This window comes from Cibotium barometz, chromosome 49, assembly GCF_041138505.1.
Source record: "Cibotium barometz isolate CiBa-2024 chromosome 49, ASM4113850v1, whole genome shotgun sequence".
Classification (NCBI taxonomy): domain Eukaryota; kingdom Viridiplantae; phylum Streptophyta; class Polypodiopsida; order Cyatheales; family Cibotiaceae; genus Cibotium; species Cibotium barometz.
Window position 1 is genome coordinate 40496778 of NC_141094.1, and position 16941 is coordinate 40513718.

The following is a 16941-nucleotide window of genomic DNA, read 5'->3' on the forward strand; positions in this document are numbered from 1 at the left end:
ACCCGCTACCTTCAACAGGATGATGGACAGGGTGTTCAGAAAGCATAGAAAGTTCACAGGTATATTCTTTGATGACATTATTGTATTCTCAAAGAATGAAGCCCAACATCGTGAGCACCTGGCTATTGTGTTTAAAGAGCTTAAGGAAAATCAGCTCTACATAAATGCAAAAAAGAGTGAATTCTTCCTCCCAGAGATTCACTATCTTGGTCACATTGTATCAAAGGATGGTGTGCGCATGGATCCCGCAAAGATACAAGCCATGCAATAATGGCCAGAGCTGAAATCAGTCCATGAAGTGAGGAGCTTCCTTGGTTTATGTGCTTACTACAGGAGGTTCGTCAAGCATTTTGCTTTCATTGCCGCTCCGTTACATGACTTAACGAAGAAGAAAGCAATCTTTAAATGGACACAAGAAGAGAGAGATGCCTTTCAAAAGTTGAAGAGTGGAATCATCTCGGGACCGGTACTCATTATTCCGGATTTGCACAAACCTTTTGTGGTGGAATGTGATGCATGTGGGGACTGCATAGGGGCTGTTTTGAACCAAGAAGGACATGCCATTGCCTATGAGAGCAGACGCTTGCAACATGCAGAGCTTCACTTACAGGTTTATGAAAAGGAGTTGTTGGCTGTAATTCATGCCCTTACTATTTGGAAACACTATCTTTTAGGGACTGATTTTATGGTCAAAACTGATCATCAAAGTTTGAGATACTTTTTGACTCAAAGTAAGCTCTTAGAGAAGCATATGAGATGGGCAAATTTCCTCTCAATGTTTTATTTTCAGATTTTACACACTCCAGGGAAAAAGAATGTGGTGGCAGATGCCTTATCTAGACGACCACAGGTTCATGCTATTACAGTTGCATACCATGAGGACTTATCGGATATGCGTAATACTTATCATCTGGATGAGGATTTTGCACATGTATGGGCTGAATTACAAGAGGGTATTGCTGTCCCATCTTATGTCATAAGAGATGGATATCTCATGATGCAAAATCGTATGTGTGTGGTAAAGAACCTTCGCCATAAGGTTATGGATGAGTGCCATGCTCCTCCATATGCAGGTCATAGAGGCATTTTGGCCACAGCACAAGCTTTGGAGAGGTATTTCTTTTGGCCAAATATTCGCAATGATATTGAAGCATATGTACGTGAATGTATGGTATGTCAAAAGGTCAAGTTTGATCGACATAAAACACCTGGATTGCTTCAGCCTTTGCCTATACCAAATGAACCATGGGAAAGCATTGCTATGGATTTCATTATGGATTTGCCAAGGACGCCACAGGGAAATGATGCTATTTGGACCATCATTGACAGGTTTAGCAAGCAGGCACATTTCATTCCCGTGCGCAAGACAATAAAGCCAGATCATATGGCTAGGATGTTTTTGGCACAGATATTCAAACACCATGGCATGCCTAAATCTATTGTGGGGGATAGAGATCCTAGAACCACAAGCTTATTTTGGCGCGCATTGTTTGACAATATGGTTACAAAGCTGAACTTCTCATCAGCTTAACATCCACAGATAGATGGGCAAAGTGAAATAGCAAATTCAGCCGTCCTCGACTTGCTGAAATCTTATGTATCCGACCGCAAATCGGATTGGGAGAAGTATTTACCACTTGTGGAGTTTGCCTACAACAATACGGTACATACTTCTATGGGCAAGGCGCCCTTTGAGATTATCTATGGCAAGGTGGTACTACCACCCATCCTTCGTACAAAGGATGAGATTTTTGCAGCAGATGAGTATGTCAGAGACTTGGATACTGCATTTGCACAGGTACGGACAGCCATAGAGAGGTCTCAAACCAAGATTAAAAAGGCAGCTGATAAGCATAGAAGGGATGTACAATTCAAACAAGGTGATTGGGTGTTGCTGAAATTTGAAAAGGCACGCCTTCGGAAGAGGCCAGGGAAAGAGGGAAGGTACCCTAAACTTTCCAACAGGTACTATGGACCTTTTCAGATCTTGGAGAAGATCAATGATGTTGCATTTCGGCTTGTACTCCCAGATCATTGGAACATGCATAATGCTTTTCATGTGAGCCTATTGAGGCCTTATGTGGGACCGACATCGTTTGAGCCGGTTTTGGAAGACCCACCCGAGGTGGATGAGCTAGAAGAGATTCTTTAACCTGAACAGATTGTTTTTCACAAGGAACGAAAGCTTGCGGGAGGCAAACTTGTTCGTAGGTACCTTGTGAAGTTCAAGAATTATTCAGCTTTGGATGCGAAATGGATGGATGAGGCCTACTTCGAGGATTACCCAGATCTTTTGAGGGCCTATCTGGAGGCTTTTCAGTTGCGGTGATTAGAAGCCGGGGGGGTGTCACAAACCCCTATATTCTAGGGACATGCAGATGCGTGTCAGGCCTAGAAACATGCGGATGCATGTATGTATTATACCTGGGCATGTGTATGGATCATATGAGTGGATGCATATGAGTCCAAGGACATGGCAGGACATTTGTGGACTTTCGGGCGGTGCCCGTGTGGATTCCGGCCATGCACACATGGTGTGTTATGATGGCAGGCGGAATATTTTCAAGTACAAGAATGATGATAGGTGGTTCTCCAAGTTTACATGTGCACAATGCATAAATGATGCATGCCATAACTTTATTTTACTTTGTGTGACATTGTCTTGCTGCCTGGACAATGCTTGTTATTTTGGCTTGTGAAGTCCGAGGGACCGGGTACACCCGGGCACCTTGTGGACACGTGTGTGCACTCCTGTTTGGGCCTAAAACTGTGGGCTTATGGGTTTTGCAAGTGGTAAGTGCGTCCACACTCAATTTACAGCTTATTTCATTTACTACTAAAGTTTATTGGTTTGCAGGTCCACACTCATTAATAAGTGGCTGGACAACTTATAATGCGTTCGCATTTGGTTGGACCAAAATTAATGAAGTCCGGACAGCTTATGGCCATTTCCCATTTGGTTGGACCTAAACTTATACAAACAGGACAAATGGAGCACTATGGGCTGGACACCTACCTGGACACCTTATGGGGACACATGTCAGCCTGTATGTGTACCCACCAAGCCCTTTAGGTGGCACTGGAAAAAGGTGCCTCCCTCAAGAGGCCTTTTGGGCTGTTTTATTCATTACTCAACACATTGGAGAGCTGGTTGGAGCTTTGGGAGTTGCTACAAGGCTGGTTGCTTGCTTCCCGGACTCACACAAGCTTGGATAACGATCCCCACACTCTTCTAAAGGGCTGGTTGGTAAATTTCAGACCTGCAATTTCTGGTTATTGCAAGTTTTGGGCTGGTTACAGGTGTCCAAAGTCAACTTGGACAGTACAGGACAGCTCTAGGGACCTCCACAAGGCTGTAGGACCCTTTACAGGTGGAATTCTCGCGATAGAAAGTTGCTGTTTTGGACTGGTTATTGCACAAAACAGGCCGGACAGCAATGGAATATGTGAGCATGGATGTGTCTCAAGGTTTCCTGGTATAACAGGTGCTTAGGGCAAGCATTGGGGACACTTGCTCGCGGAGAACACAGGTTTCTGGATCAGTTTCTGGCGTGGAAACAGGGCCTAAAGATCCATTTACATCTTGTGCAGGGCGGAGTACCCGTGAGGATTGTGATACTCTTGTGCAGGGCGGATGTACCTGTGAAGAGGCTTGTGCAGGGCGGATGTACCTGTGTGTAGGGCGGATGTACCTACAGATTCTCTTGTTTGAAATGTATTCATTCATGATGTATTTGGAAGAATCAGGTGCAGGCTGGTGGTGAATCCCCAGGCACCCGTAATCTTGTACTTTGCATACTCTTTTGGTAATATAACCTAAAAAGGGGGGGGGTCAGCCTATCATCGGCCCCTTTATGTGGTGTACTGTCAATTTCAGCTTTGTGGTTGTAATGCTCAAGTGTTAAGTGCTCAGAATCTTGTTCACATTTATACAATTCCAATTCACGCATCCGCCTCCCGTTACAAAACCTCTATAGCACCCTCTACTCCCTCATTGAAAGGCAATAACCTTGATAAGACACACACACACACACACACTCAAAGCAAGAACAAACACCAATAATTAGGTGACGCAATAGACAATAGGCAAGGAAGAGGAAAGGATATCTAAAGAAGAGAGATGAATGAAAGGACTCAATTTGATGAGCAAAAGATTGGATTAGGCTCTTAATGTGTTAGGGGATCTCAAAAACACACACCCAACGTTAACCACACTCTTAACCTTCCAATGGTCACTCACTCAACATGAATAAGACTCTCTCTCAGTCTCTCTCTAGCATAAAAAATCCACTTGCTTTGGACAAATTTGTGGTGAGAAATAACAAGGAGAAAATACTTTATGAGCAAAGAAGTATAGAAAGATGTTTTTGATAAGAAAATCTATGAAGAGCCTTCTCCTTCTTCCCTACTATCCACCATGCAACAAACATATATATGAATCTTCACAACTTATGATGAGCATGTACAACAAGATACCCGCAATGGTTGAATGGACTCGACTAGCAACAGAGTCAGGTGGAGTCAATTGTGTATCTCGGTTAATCAACTGATGCTGTAGAAGAGTAGATCTTGTCTTGTTGGATTGAAGGGAAGCCTCTGAAGTCTGGTCTGACAATCAAAGGATTGTCAGAAGTCAGTCAGATAAGTTTGTGGACTGGATGGTGGTCGAGGTGTCCCTTGAGGGCTGATTCAGATCAGAAGGGTGTCAGATAAAGTCAGCTGTGTATCCAGGGAGATCAGCTGGAGGTGTAGAAGGGTAGATATGATCCTTTTGGGTTGAAGGGTAGTGGTTCTGGGTTTGGTCTGACGGTCAGAGGATTGTTAGCAGCAGTCAATCGAATTGATTTGTGGGCTGAAAGTGTTCCAGAGTCAATAGACAGTTAGCTGCTCTCAATTTTGAGTCTGTTGTGTTGAATCTTTGTGGGATATGAGTATTTGAGGGTGTGGAAGTGTCAGAGGACGCTAGAGTGGAGAGATCTAATTCAGATTTGCGTCAGCTAAATTAGTCAGGTATGGTTTGAGTCAACAGGAAGTCAGCAGGGGAGTGCTAACAGGTTCAAAGAGGTTATGAGGCAAGGCATTTGAAGGTTGTTGACGCTAAGAGACATTTTCGGAACCTCGAGGACATGTATCTGACTGGGGTCAACAACAAGTATCTGATTCAGGTTACAGTCAGAAACTGATGAGCTGGGTGTTAGCTGAAACCTTTTTTGGTCAGCTTGTTGTCAAAGGAGGTGAGCTGGTTGTCAAAGGAGGTCAGCTGAAGAGTTAGGAGTGAAGATCAGAGTTGTGGGAGGTTAGCTGGTTGTCAAAGGAGGTCAACCGGTTGTCAAAGGAGGTCAGCTGAAGAGTTAGGAGTGAAGATCAGAGTTGTGGGAGGTCAGGTCTAACTTGGGAGGACAATTGGAAGAGTCAGCTAAGTCAGCTAGGGAGTGTTTAGGTGTCAGTTTGAGTCAGCAAGACTGTAGAGGATATCAGCTGAGTTGTAAAGTGCCTTGGAGTTGTGATTTTGGGGTTGCCCACATCTGATTCCAGTATATATTCTTCTTGTGTGGCTGTTGGTGGTGATATAGAGGCCATCACCCAAGACCATCACATGTTTTGGGACAGAGTGTTTCTAAGATATGTGTTTTGCTGGTGTTGTGGTGCTAGCATATAGTGTCCTCCCTACGGTGGTGTGTTGGGACGAGCTATAGAGGCAGACTCCCCCGACGCATCATTGTTTTGGTGCCCCCACTAAGGAGCGCTTTGAAAGCACCCTTCAGATTACTTGCAGACTTGAAGAAATTCTCAGCAATTGAGATGGCTGCTATGATGACTTATCCAGTGTTTCATGGCCATGCTGGTGAAGATCCATAAGAATTCTTGGTAGGGATGGAACTTATAGCCTTCACCTTTGGTAAGGAGAGGGATGATGATAAGATGACTTTGCTGAGTATGTTGCTGAAAGGTGATGCTAAAAGATGGTTGCAGGCATGGAGAGCCCAGCCAGCCCAAGGGCAGACATATGAGGATACTAAGGTGGCTTTGGTGCAGCACTACAAGCAGAGTGAATCCCCTGATGCCTTATGGCAGGAAATTCAAAACTTAAAGCATAATTTATTTGATGTTTTTGACAGGTATCACTTTGAAGTTTGTGGGAAAGGTGGGACAACTCCCTGGGAGCAAAGCACCCACCAGTTCTTCTAAAGAAGGACATGTTCATCTAGTCTCTCCATGCAGACCTGAGGGAGAAGGTGGAACTAAAGAGGCTAGGGACTTTTAAAGAAGCTTTGAGGATTGCCAAGGAGAAAGAATGGAAGTTGCAGAGGATGGCTCAGAAGCAAAGAGAGGTTGAAGCTGAAGGAAGACCAGTCATGCCCGGGGAGAGGAGAGCAAAAGAAGGGAGAATTTCTCCAGTGGTTCCAGTAGCTACAGACCAGCTCATGCAAGGAATCACCCATTTGACTCAGCAGATGGAGAACCCGAATTTGAATCTTATGCAAGGGGGTAGGAATGCTCCTAGGGTAGGAGACAGGGATGGTCCAAGAGGCAGGGGAAGAGGAGTACCTAATATGAATGTACAGTGCTTCAACTGCATGGAGAGAGGCCATATTTCCCCTCACTATCCTTATCCCAAGAGGATGGGAGGTGACATCTACCCTTTGCCACCCAAGAGAGAAGACAGAAAGGATGCTAGGAGGGAAGAGGAGATGCCAAACCAACAAGTACCATAGGCTCAACAATAGCCAGGGAATGGTCCTAGACAGGGAGAGATGAACTTGATTGGGATGGATGAAGAGGTGGAAATCTTAGCCAATAAGAGGACTAGAGGGACAGAGGTTGAGGATGAGCCAGGACCTTCCAGAAGGAAGAAGGGGAAGCAGGCGGAAGATCATTCCAAGGAGGGTAAGAAAAAGACCAGATCCAAGAGATATATTGGCATGCAGGACTTCCCCTTAGGTGCTCATGAGGAGGCTTATGATCTGATGAGAGATCTTCAGCCGAAAGGACCTACTTTGACTTGGCCCCAGCTCTTACAATTATGTCCCAGACTTAGGAGAATGTGGAGTAAATTGGTCAGCACAAGAAGCTCTAGAAAAGAGAAGGAAGGAAGCCATATTAATGTAGTGAAAGTGAAAGGGGATAAAGACTATTTGCCAATCATGGATGCTTGGGTGAATGATCACAAAGTCCCAAAAGTGTATGTAGATGGTGGTGCACAGGTATGTGTGATGACACAGCAGACAATGGAAGCCTTGAGATTGAAGGTGGGTGCACCCTCTGAATTCAGAGTCAGAATGGCTAACAGTGCAAGGGTCATATGCCTAGGGATTGTGAAGAAGCTACAGGTGAATGTAGTGGGACAAGAGGCTGAATTGGATGTACATGTGATGCCAGCCAGGACAGAGGGCATTTGATTTTGGGGCTAGACCAGCCTGTAAGGAGGCAAATTAGATATGATATGGCCAAGGGAAGGGAGCTGATTCAGGACAGCAGTACATCAGAGGAAGAGGATGAGGAAACAAGCTCTGCAGAAGACTCAGAAACTGAGGAAATTAGCTCTATAGATGATGGGGAAGAGGTCCAATTGTTAGAGCCAAATTCAGACCTTTTGTGCATGTCTGTGCAGCTATGTGCAGAGGAAGGAAAGAGGCTAAAATCTGAAACTGAAGTGCAGCCAAGTAGGGAAGAGGTTTTGCAAAAGATGTTGGCCAAGGACCTAACTAAGGCAGAGAAGGGAGAGTATATGGGCATGCTGCAGAAATTTCCAGATTTATTTCTCTTCTTACACAGGCTAGAGGAGTACCTGCAATACAACATAGCAAGTGCTAAAAGAAGAGGTAGATAAGCTGTTAAAGGCAGGGTTTATTTTCCCTGTGGATAACTCTGAGTGGGCTTCTCCAGTGGTCATTACTCCAAAAAAGAATGGCAAATATATGGTGTGTGTGGATTTCAAACCCTTGAATGCTGTGACTAAAAGAGATCACTATCCATTACCTTTCCAGGATGAGATTTTGGACAATGTTGCTGGACATGAGAGATACAGTTTGTGTGATGGGTATTCAGGGTATTTTCAGATTTCTGTTGCTCCAGAGGACCAAAGAAAACTACTTTCATCACCCCATAGGGATGCTTTGCTTACAGGGTCATGCCCTTTGGACTGACAAATGCTCCAGCAACCTTTCAAAGATTCATGAACCTGGTGTTTGAGCCTTATCTGGGATCTTTCATCAGAGTTTTTATTGATGACTTTTGCATCTATAGTGGCAAGTGGGTCCATTGTGAGAAGCTGGAACTAGCTCTGAGGAGAATTGATGATTTGGGAGGTCAGTTGAATCCAGACAAGTGTCATTTGGCCCAAGGCAAGGTTTCTCTTCTTGGCCATGTAGTATCTAAGAATGGGATTGAGGCTGATCCAAAAAAGGTTAAAGCTTTGCTACTACTAGAGGCTCCCCAGGATGTGAAGCAGCTCCTAACCTTCACCCATAAGGTGAGGTATCTTGCCAAATTTATTTTCCTTTTGTCCCAAGCTCTGCATCCTTTGCAGTAGGCATCCGAGAGGGATCCATTTACTTGGCAGAACAAGGAGGAAGAGGCTTTCATGCAAGTGAAAGAGATTCTGAGTACCCTACCAGTGATTATGCCTCTTGACTGGAACAGAGAGTTCTTTGTGAACCCAAGTGTGGGTGCAGTGTTGTTGCAACACAGGGGAAAGAGCATTCATACATGAGGCATGTGTACTTTGCCAGTAGGACTAAAACACAAGGGGAGAGGACATATTCAGAGGCAGAGCAGTCATGGTGGCTGTTATTTTTGCTCTTAGAAGATTTAGGTCCTATCTGCTCCCTAAGCCATTCACCATCCTGACCCATTATTCTCTTCTCCCTCATCTTATCCAATCTAATATCCCTTCCAAGAGGTTATCCAAATGGTTGATAGAATTGCAGGAGTTCCAATTTACCTGTATGGTGGAGGACAGCACCAAAGCTACATTGGCTGACATCTTGACATATAGCCAGAAACCTGTGGTATTAAAGGAGCAGACAATAGCGGAGAAGAAAGTGACCAGATGGAAAGACCCAGAAATAGGGCTGCCAAATGCTTATACTTTGTATTTTGATGGGGCTTTCAAGAGGGGCTCAGGAATGGCAAGTGGAGGCATTGTTCTACTAGATCCAAAGGGCAAAGAGGTGTTTAAAGAGGGGATTAAATGCGGGTACAGACCAACAATGAAGCTGAGTATGCAACCTTGGAATATGGACTTCCACAATGCATAAGGAAGGGGATCGGTAGGATCATCATCAAAGGGGACAGCCTACTGGTTATTAGACAGCTTCAAGCTGTTTGGAAGGCCAAAAACCCCAAACTAAAGGAGTGGAATTTCCAGATAAAAAGGATGCTACACAGATTCCAAGAAGTGCAAATTCAGCATGTAAAGAGGGAGTTGAATCAGGCTGCAGATGCACTGGCAAAAGGGGAGTTGGACAAAGACTTGGATGTACATGCCATTACTGTTGCCCATCCCAATTCTGCTAGAAGAGAAAACTTGCAAGAGATAGAAGTCTTTTTACATAACGGCCATGCACCTTTAGGTATATCCAAGAGGTAGAAGTATGGATTCATAAGGAAAGCCTTGCAGTACATTATGAATGATAAGTTGTACTGTGCACATGAAGGGAAAAGACTTGATTTTGAGGAGAGTTCCTAGTAGGGAGGAGATTTTAGCCATTTTGGCCTCCTGCCATGAAGGTGTGTGTGGGGGGGACATTTTGCCCTGAAGCTAACACTTAGGAAAATCTTAACAGCTGGATATGTTTGGCCTACCTTAAGAAGGGACATATATCATTGGTGCAGGAGTTGTGAGCCCTGTCAGAAGCAAGGCAAAAGAGTTTTGCAGTATGAGCTGAGGAAGAGCATTGTGTCCTATGGAGCTTTTGAAAAGTGGGGACTGGATGCCATTGGTCCTTTGCCCACTACTGCAAGGGTAAGACTTACATACTAACTAGAGTGGATTATCTCACAAGATGGGCTGAAGCCAGGTGTGTGAGAAACATAATTGCTAAAGAGGTAGCCAAGTTTGTGTTTCAGGACATACGTGCCGGGTTTGGCATGCCTTTGGAGCTGCTGACTGATCAAGGGCAAGGATTCAGGGGAGAGGTAGTACAAGAGCTGATGTAAAGATTACATATTACACATAGGTATTCCACTCCATATTACCCTTAATGCAATGGACTAGTGGAGAGGTTTAATGGAGAACTGTGCACTATATTGACCAAATGTTTGGAGGAGCATCCCAAGCAGTGGGATATGCATATATCTTCAGCTTTTTTTTGCGGGAAAAAGATCCTTCAATTAGTTAAAGAGAAAACAGCCACAAAGGGCTAAGTACAACCACGAAGGGCTAAATACAAACTCGCCTCATATAAGGGCGGGAAACAAGTGATCATAAGGGGGAGAGATGCTTCTCCTCTGGCTGGCCACTCTATGAGGAGAAGGCTATCTCATAAAGGGGGAGGCGGGGGGCATACATCTTCAGCTTTATGGGCTTATAGGACAGCAATCAGATCAGCCACTAATTTCTCACCTTATCATCTTGTATTTGGGAAAGAAGCCATGATGCCTATTGAGGTAGAGATACCTAGTTTGCAGTTCCTTTTGAAGCATCAAGAAAGTGGCCAGGATGAGTATGTAGAGAGGCTGTTGGATCTCCAAGAATTGTAGTTGGCTAGAGAGGAAGCCCTAGATCATTACATTCAGCTAAGCAACCACAAGGCTGAACATTTCAATCAAATTGTCAAAGACAAAGGCATTAAGGAGGGAGATCTAGTTCTCAGGTACAACAATAGGCTAGATAATACCTTCCAGACTAAGTTTCAGATCAAATGGGAGGGCCCCTTCAAGGTAGTGCATGCATATGAGAATGGTACCTATCAGTTAGCTGATTTGGATGATCAGTGGCATTCCAAGAGAGTAAATGGCTACAGGCTCAAGCCATACTGGTGCAGGATCATGACTATCCTAAAGGACTCAATGGTGATGGATACCAGCCTGTATATTGATGCAGATGTTCCAATTGATCCTGAAGGTACCTCTTGGGACTTGGATCTATTCTTCCTTGAGGACCATCTTGGTGAGCCAACAGTATGTGGTTAAGCATGAATGCTCTAACCAAGGGGAGTTGGGAAAATAACGATGGGTTTTTTAGTGTCCAGCCCATAGTGCCCAAGACACGTGCTTGCCCAAACCTCAAAAATGAGAATAAGCCCATTGGGCATGATTAGAACCATAGAAACAAGAGACTTTTGCATGGCCACCTAAAAATAGAAGTAGTTGTTGCCAGTTTTAGTTAAGAAAAGGAGAGGCGAGGAACTGATATGATGATTGTACTTTTTTTAGGAAAGGAGGAGCTTTTGCATGCATGGGATAGGGACAGCCAAGAGAGAGAGTTGAAGAGCCAAGATTTGGAGAAAGCTTTGTAAAAATCGCTTGTTAGGAGAGTGCTTTGGTGTCTTCTGTTTGTGTGGGCCGAAGGTTGTTGAGGCAATAACGATCATTTGGAAGAAGGCGCGGGAGTAGTGTGAGGAGACTTGGGTTTGTCCAGAGCAGAGGGTGCAAAAGGAAGCAGAGGATCTTTTAGGAGGTTGAGGTGCCCTAGGATCTCTGGGAGTGCAGCCCTGTTACAACTTGGATCAATCCAGTGCTTTGCTCAATTATTCCTTTCTATGATTGAAGTTGGAGGCCTGCAGAAAGTGGCTGCAGATTCCATGGATGTTTGTACCTGTGAAGATGAAGACATAGGTCTGAACAGTTGTTGTTGGCATATACTTATGGAGCATCCCTCAGTTTTTTGGTGCTTCTTCTCTTTTGTTTGAACCCCATGTCTCAGGGTTGTTGAGATTGGCTCGATTTCATCTATATGCAAAAATCTTGAGTGTGAGTTTTAATCCTATGAGTTAGATTAATGAGTTTTTATTGTCTACTTTTATATTTGTGTTGTTTTGATGGAATTTGTTGAGAGGAATCAATTGTGAGTGAAAGTCTCTGTTAGTACAAAATCAGAATCAGAACTGAGTCGGATAGCTTTAATTTTGAGTCAACATTGACTGACAGAGTCAGTTGGAGTTAGCTGTGTATCTGGGTTAGTCAACTGATGCTATAGAAGAGTAGATCTTGTCTTGTTCGATTGAAGGGAAGCCTCTGAAGTCCGGTCTGAGAATCAGAGGATTGTCAAAAGCCAGTCAGATAAGTTTGTGAATTGGATGGTGTTCCAAGTGTCAATTGAGGGCTGATTCAAGTCAGAAGGATGTCAGATAAAGTTAGCTGAAGGGTTGATATGATCCTTTTGGGTTGAAGGAAAGTGGTTCTGGGTTTGGTCTGACGGTCAAAGGACTATCAGCGGCAGTCAATCGGATTGATTTGTGGGCTGAAAGTGTTCCAAAGTGAGTAGCCAGTCAGCTGTTGTGTTGAATCTTTGTGGGATCTGAGGTATTTGAGGGTGTGGAAGTGTTAGAGGACGTTGGAGTGGAGGGATCTAATTCAGATTTGAGTCAGTTGAATTAGTTAGGTCTAATTTGAGCCAGCAAGAACTCATCAAGGGAGTGCTGACAGGTTCAAAGAGGTTTCGAGGCAAGGCATTTTAAGGTTGCTGATGCTAGAGGACATTTTGGGAACCTGGAGGACATGTATCTGACTGGGGTTAGCAACATGTATCTTATTCAGGTTATAGTCAGAAATTGATGAGATGGGTGTCAGCTAAGAGCTTTTTTTGTCAGCTGGTTGTCAGAAGAGGTCAGTTGTAGAGTTAGGAGTGAAGATCAGAGTTGTGGGAGGTCAGGTCTGACCTGGGAGGACAATTAGAATAGTCAGCTGAGTCAGCTAGAGAGTGTGTTCAGGTGTCAGTTTGAGTCAGCAAGACTATCGAGGATATCATCTGAGTTATAAAGTGCCTTGGAGTTGTGATTTTGGTGTTCCCCACATCTGATTCCAGTATATATTCTTCTTGTGTGGCTCGTGGTTGTGGTCATCACCCAAGACCATCACACGTTTTGGGACAGAGTGTGTCTAAGATACGTGTTTTGCTAGTGTTGTGGTGCTAGCATATAGTGTCTTGCCTACGGTGGTGTGTTGGGATGAGCTATAGATGCAGCATAGTTACCAGGAGTTTCAGAAACGCCTGATTTGAAACGGGTTTCAGAAACGTTTCAAAAGTTTCATAACTTTTTGAAACGGCAAAGAAAAGTTTCAAACAAAAATACAAATATATATATATTTTTTAATATAGAATGTACAGTAGTACAAGAAATAAGTGTTTAGGTCTTACTACTTAGCCTATTTATTTCAGCAGGCAGAATACTTGAAAAACATGCCCAATAAGAAAACACATTGGATTCATTATTATTCAATGTAAACAATGATTCAATGCTAGAAAACAACACCCATATTCATCTCTCTACAATCCACATTCCATACATGATACTGGGCAGCCAAGAGTCTGGTACTTCACTTAACACAATGATAAAACATCATAATAAAGATAAATCATGATGACTCCCAAGAGTCATGACAATCACACTATGTCCGACGGTCCACCAAATCCAAAAAAAAAGTACATAGATAAATGACTCAAGGCTCATCCTCTTGCCCATCATCCTCATCATCCTCTCCATCACGCTCATCCTCACTCTCACTACTAGTACCACTGCCTCATCCTCATGATCTGTTGGTGTCGCACTGGTACTAACAACTACCTGGGATCGTGTACCATGAGATGTAGCTGTAATCTCCTCATACAACATGGAATAGATATCTCTGTCCTCCTGAGGGATGTCGGGGATCTCCTTGCACTTTGTGATATCAATCTTGTCAAGATTGACTTGGCAAGGCTCGATGGGGTTCCCTTTCTGCTCTATCAATCATAAGTTGCAATGACAGAACACAAGCCTCTCCAATTGTGTAGTTGAGAGCCTATTTCTCTTCTTGGTGTGGAAAAGTGCCCATGTACTCCAGTTTCTCTCACAAGGTCCTGAACTACAGTCTTGTGAGAGAACTCTCATGGCAATGTGTCTCTGCAAATAAAAATCAACACTATTCATCATTGAATAGAAGTATAAGACTGTCAATATTCTTAGGCAAGTTATACTTAGTAACTTGTTACTTACCAAATCTGGAGTACCAACGCCATATTTCTCCCACCAAGACATAGGCTCCAACTGCGTCCCTCAGTTGTGCTGTTGGCCGTCCAAACATATGGCTATTGTTCCGATATATGAGAAGCTTATCCTCCATCTTTCTCATAAGTCACACATCACCACCCACTAGCCTGGAAATGTAAGAGCTCCATCCTGCCTCTAGCTCTTCACTCAAGTACTGCGCCTAACTTCTTCAAAGAGGATGCAAAATGTGTGCAACTGCGTGGATTGGCCTATGAAACCAATCCCAGCGTTGGTTCCATATCTCCCTAATATCTTGAACTCTGCATACGAGTTCAAAGTTGCAAGTGGAAAAACAAAAAGTAAGCAATGAGCATATACTTCAATCTTCTAAGTTCTATGATCTATCTGACTTCAAGAGAAAGAATAAGAGTGATACCTCTCAGGAGACAATAATGTACAAGCATCGAGGGCTTCTCCAATCTTGTCCATGAACTCATAGAGGAGCCCAATGGTACTCCCCTCCATGTCCGTGAGTCAAAGGACACTATGCATGGGATCGAGTGTCTTGACAAGTGCCTGCGCATCGTTCCACCAAGTCTCCCTCATGACCATACGAGCAAATGAAACTGACTTTGGTGCATCTTTTTCATCCCATGTTGCCCACTCACGACATACCACTGTGCGCATTAGGCCATGGTGCACCCTCACGAGCCTCTCCACCACAATGAACATGTAGGCAAAGTGGGTTTTGGATGGCTTGAAGAGCTCTAGATCAGAATTGGCTCTATACATGCTCAGCACTTTAGGCCTTTTGGTGACAAAGTTCACCATACTAGAGGCTACAGAAAAAATGTTCCTCACCCAATCCAACTTTCCCACATCTTCTATCATCAAATCAAAGCTATGTGCAGCACAAGGTGTCCATACAATCTTGGGAAACTCTTCTTCAAGCATCCTTCCCATGGAAACACAATTCGATCCATTGTCTGTTATCACCTGCATAATGTTGTCTGGGCCAATCTCCTGTATAGCCTGGCGTATATGCCTGAAGATGAATTCCCTTGTCACCACTGTCCGCGCCACAGAGGCATCAATGGCACGAATAAACATAGTGCCTTTGCATGAGGAGACCAGAATGTTATAAACACTCCTCTTCTTTACATCTGACCAGCCATCACACATCAAAGTACACCCATACTTTACCCAAGTAGCCTTAAGAGGCTCCATCTCTATCTCAACTGCTAGCTTCTCTCTCCGAAGCTCTGTAGTACGTAAGGCCTCATATGAGGGACCATCCCACTCACAACCTATGCGTGAGATTGCTCTAATTGTTGTCCTCCATCGAGGAGTCCGCAAAATATTGACGGACAATGCACACTGCACAAAAAGCTTAGTTATCTCCCTTGTTGCCTCCTTCATGGCAGCCTTTTGAAACCCTGCCTTCACATGCCCTTTCTTCAACAAAGGTAAAGTTGTCCTCTTTGCTCGAGGTTGTGAACTAGAGCTACCCCCAACAGTAAAAGTCCCATGATACTGACTTTGCATGTCACCTACTGTAGAATCTTGCTCTTCCACAGTCATGGCAGCCTCTCTTAAATGCTCGGGATCCACGATCTCCTCAACAGGAAGGCCTACTTCCTTAGCCTTCCAAGCCTTAAGGCTTTCATAAATGTGCCTTGGTACGACCTTACAAGGTCCCACCCCATGGCCCTTTGTATGTGTGAAGTGTGCCTTCAACCGTGTAATGTTGCCAGGATGCACTTCTGCACAAAAATTGCACCTCCATTTTCCCGAGCCTGAGCCTACATACTTGCTCTCCCATGTGACATTGCTCCACCAGGGATCCTATGCGCGAGGCATCTTGCAAAGTTGCAAGCAGCAAGAGAAATACCCTATAACCTGTTGCCTACATAGGTTGTGATAAAATCCCCATTTTAGTTATGGGAAAAAAATCCTGATATAGGCTGCAGGTAGTAGGCTAGAGCAGCTTGTATTATGTATAGTTAATAGTATACTGTATAGAAACATAAAACACAATAGTATAGATTCTAGAAACATAAAACACCTAGGCAGCTAGGCTTACCTTGAGACTTGGCACTGGGCAGTAGGCTTGGAGTCTGGACCAAAGTCGTGACTCGTGAAGGTGGGTGGTGGACAGGTCACACCGCACAGGCTATAGCACTCGGTCGGGTGAAGGTGAACGCACAACAGTCGGCCACAACACTGCAGCAGTCGACCACAGGCTCCTCAACAACCGGCCACGAATGGATAGGTCACAAGCAGTCGGGAGTCGTCAATCAGTCGTGAACAGCACTCATTGGGACTCGGCCAGCAGTCGTGAACAGGGTGGACAGGTCACAGCAGTCGGGAGTCACCAAGCAATCGGGTGACGGGTGACGGGTGGAGTCGTGGACAGCTTCAGTCGGCGCAGGCGGTGGTAGCAGCTCGAAAGTCGAAACATGTGCGGCTGTGTGAAAGTACACGAAGTACACATCATGCGAAAAGATGTGATAAGACCTTTTTTTTGATAGATAAAAAACGCGTTTCAAAGTATGAAACTTTTGTGAAACGTTTCAGTCCGTTTCAAATGGACTGAAATGAGTTTCTCCCCCGACGCATCACCGGCATGTGGGATAAAAAGGGTGAACTCCAAAGCACACGTTTCCTCCAAAAAAAAGACTTTTGTTCCCCCCCTAAACCTTATGCAAAAAACTAATACTAAGCCTATTCCAAAGCATAAAATGGAGTTGCGTAATGTTTATTTTGAGAGTGCCAAAAACCATCGACCACTGCCAATAAAGTGCAT

The 16941-nt window shown here is 44.3% G+C and overlaps 2 protein-coding genes across 3 annotated transcripts in view; one reads left to right on the forward strand and one right to left on the reverse strand.

Annotated features, from left to right (window-relative positions):
* Positions 1-16941, forward strand: part of LOC147610583 (protein CHROMATIN REMODELING 19-like) — a 60460-nt gene that overhangs the window by 29053 nt on the left and 14466 nt on the right. The window lies entirely within an intron of this gene.
* LOC147610584 (uncharacterized) lies at positions 14232-15716 on the reverse strand. The gene is made up of 2 exons (XM_086786227.1): positions 14572-15716; positions 14232-14455 (listed from the first exon to the last, which is right to left on the reverse strand). The coding sequence occupies exon 1, from the start codon at positions 15714-15716 to the stop codon at positions 14670-14672; it is 1047 nt and encodes a 348-aa protein (XP_086642353.1). The 3' UTR covers positions 14232-14455; positions 14572-14669.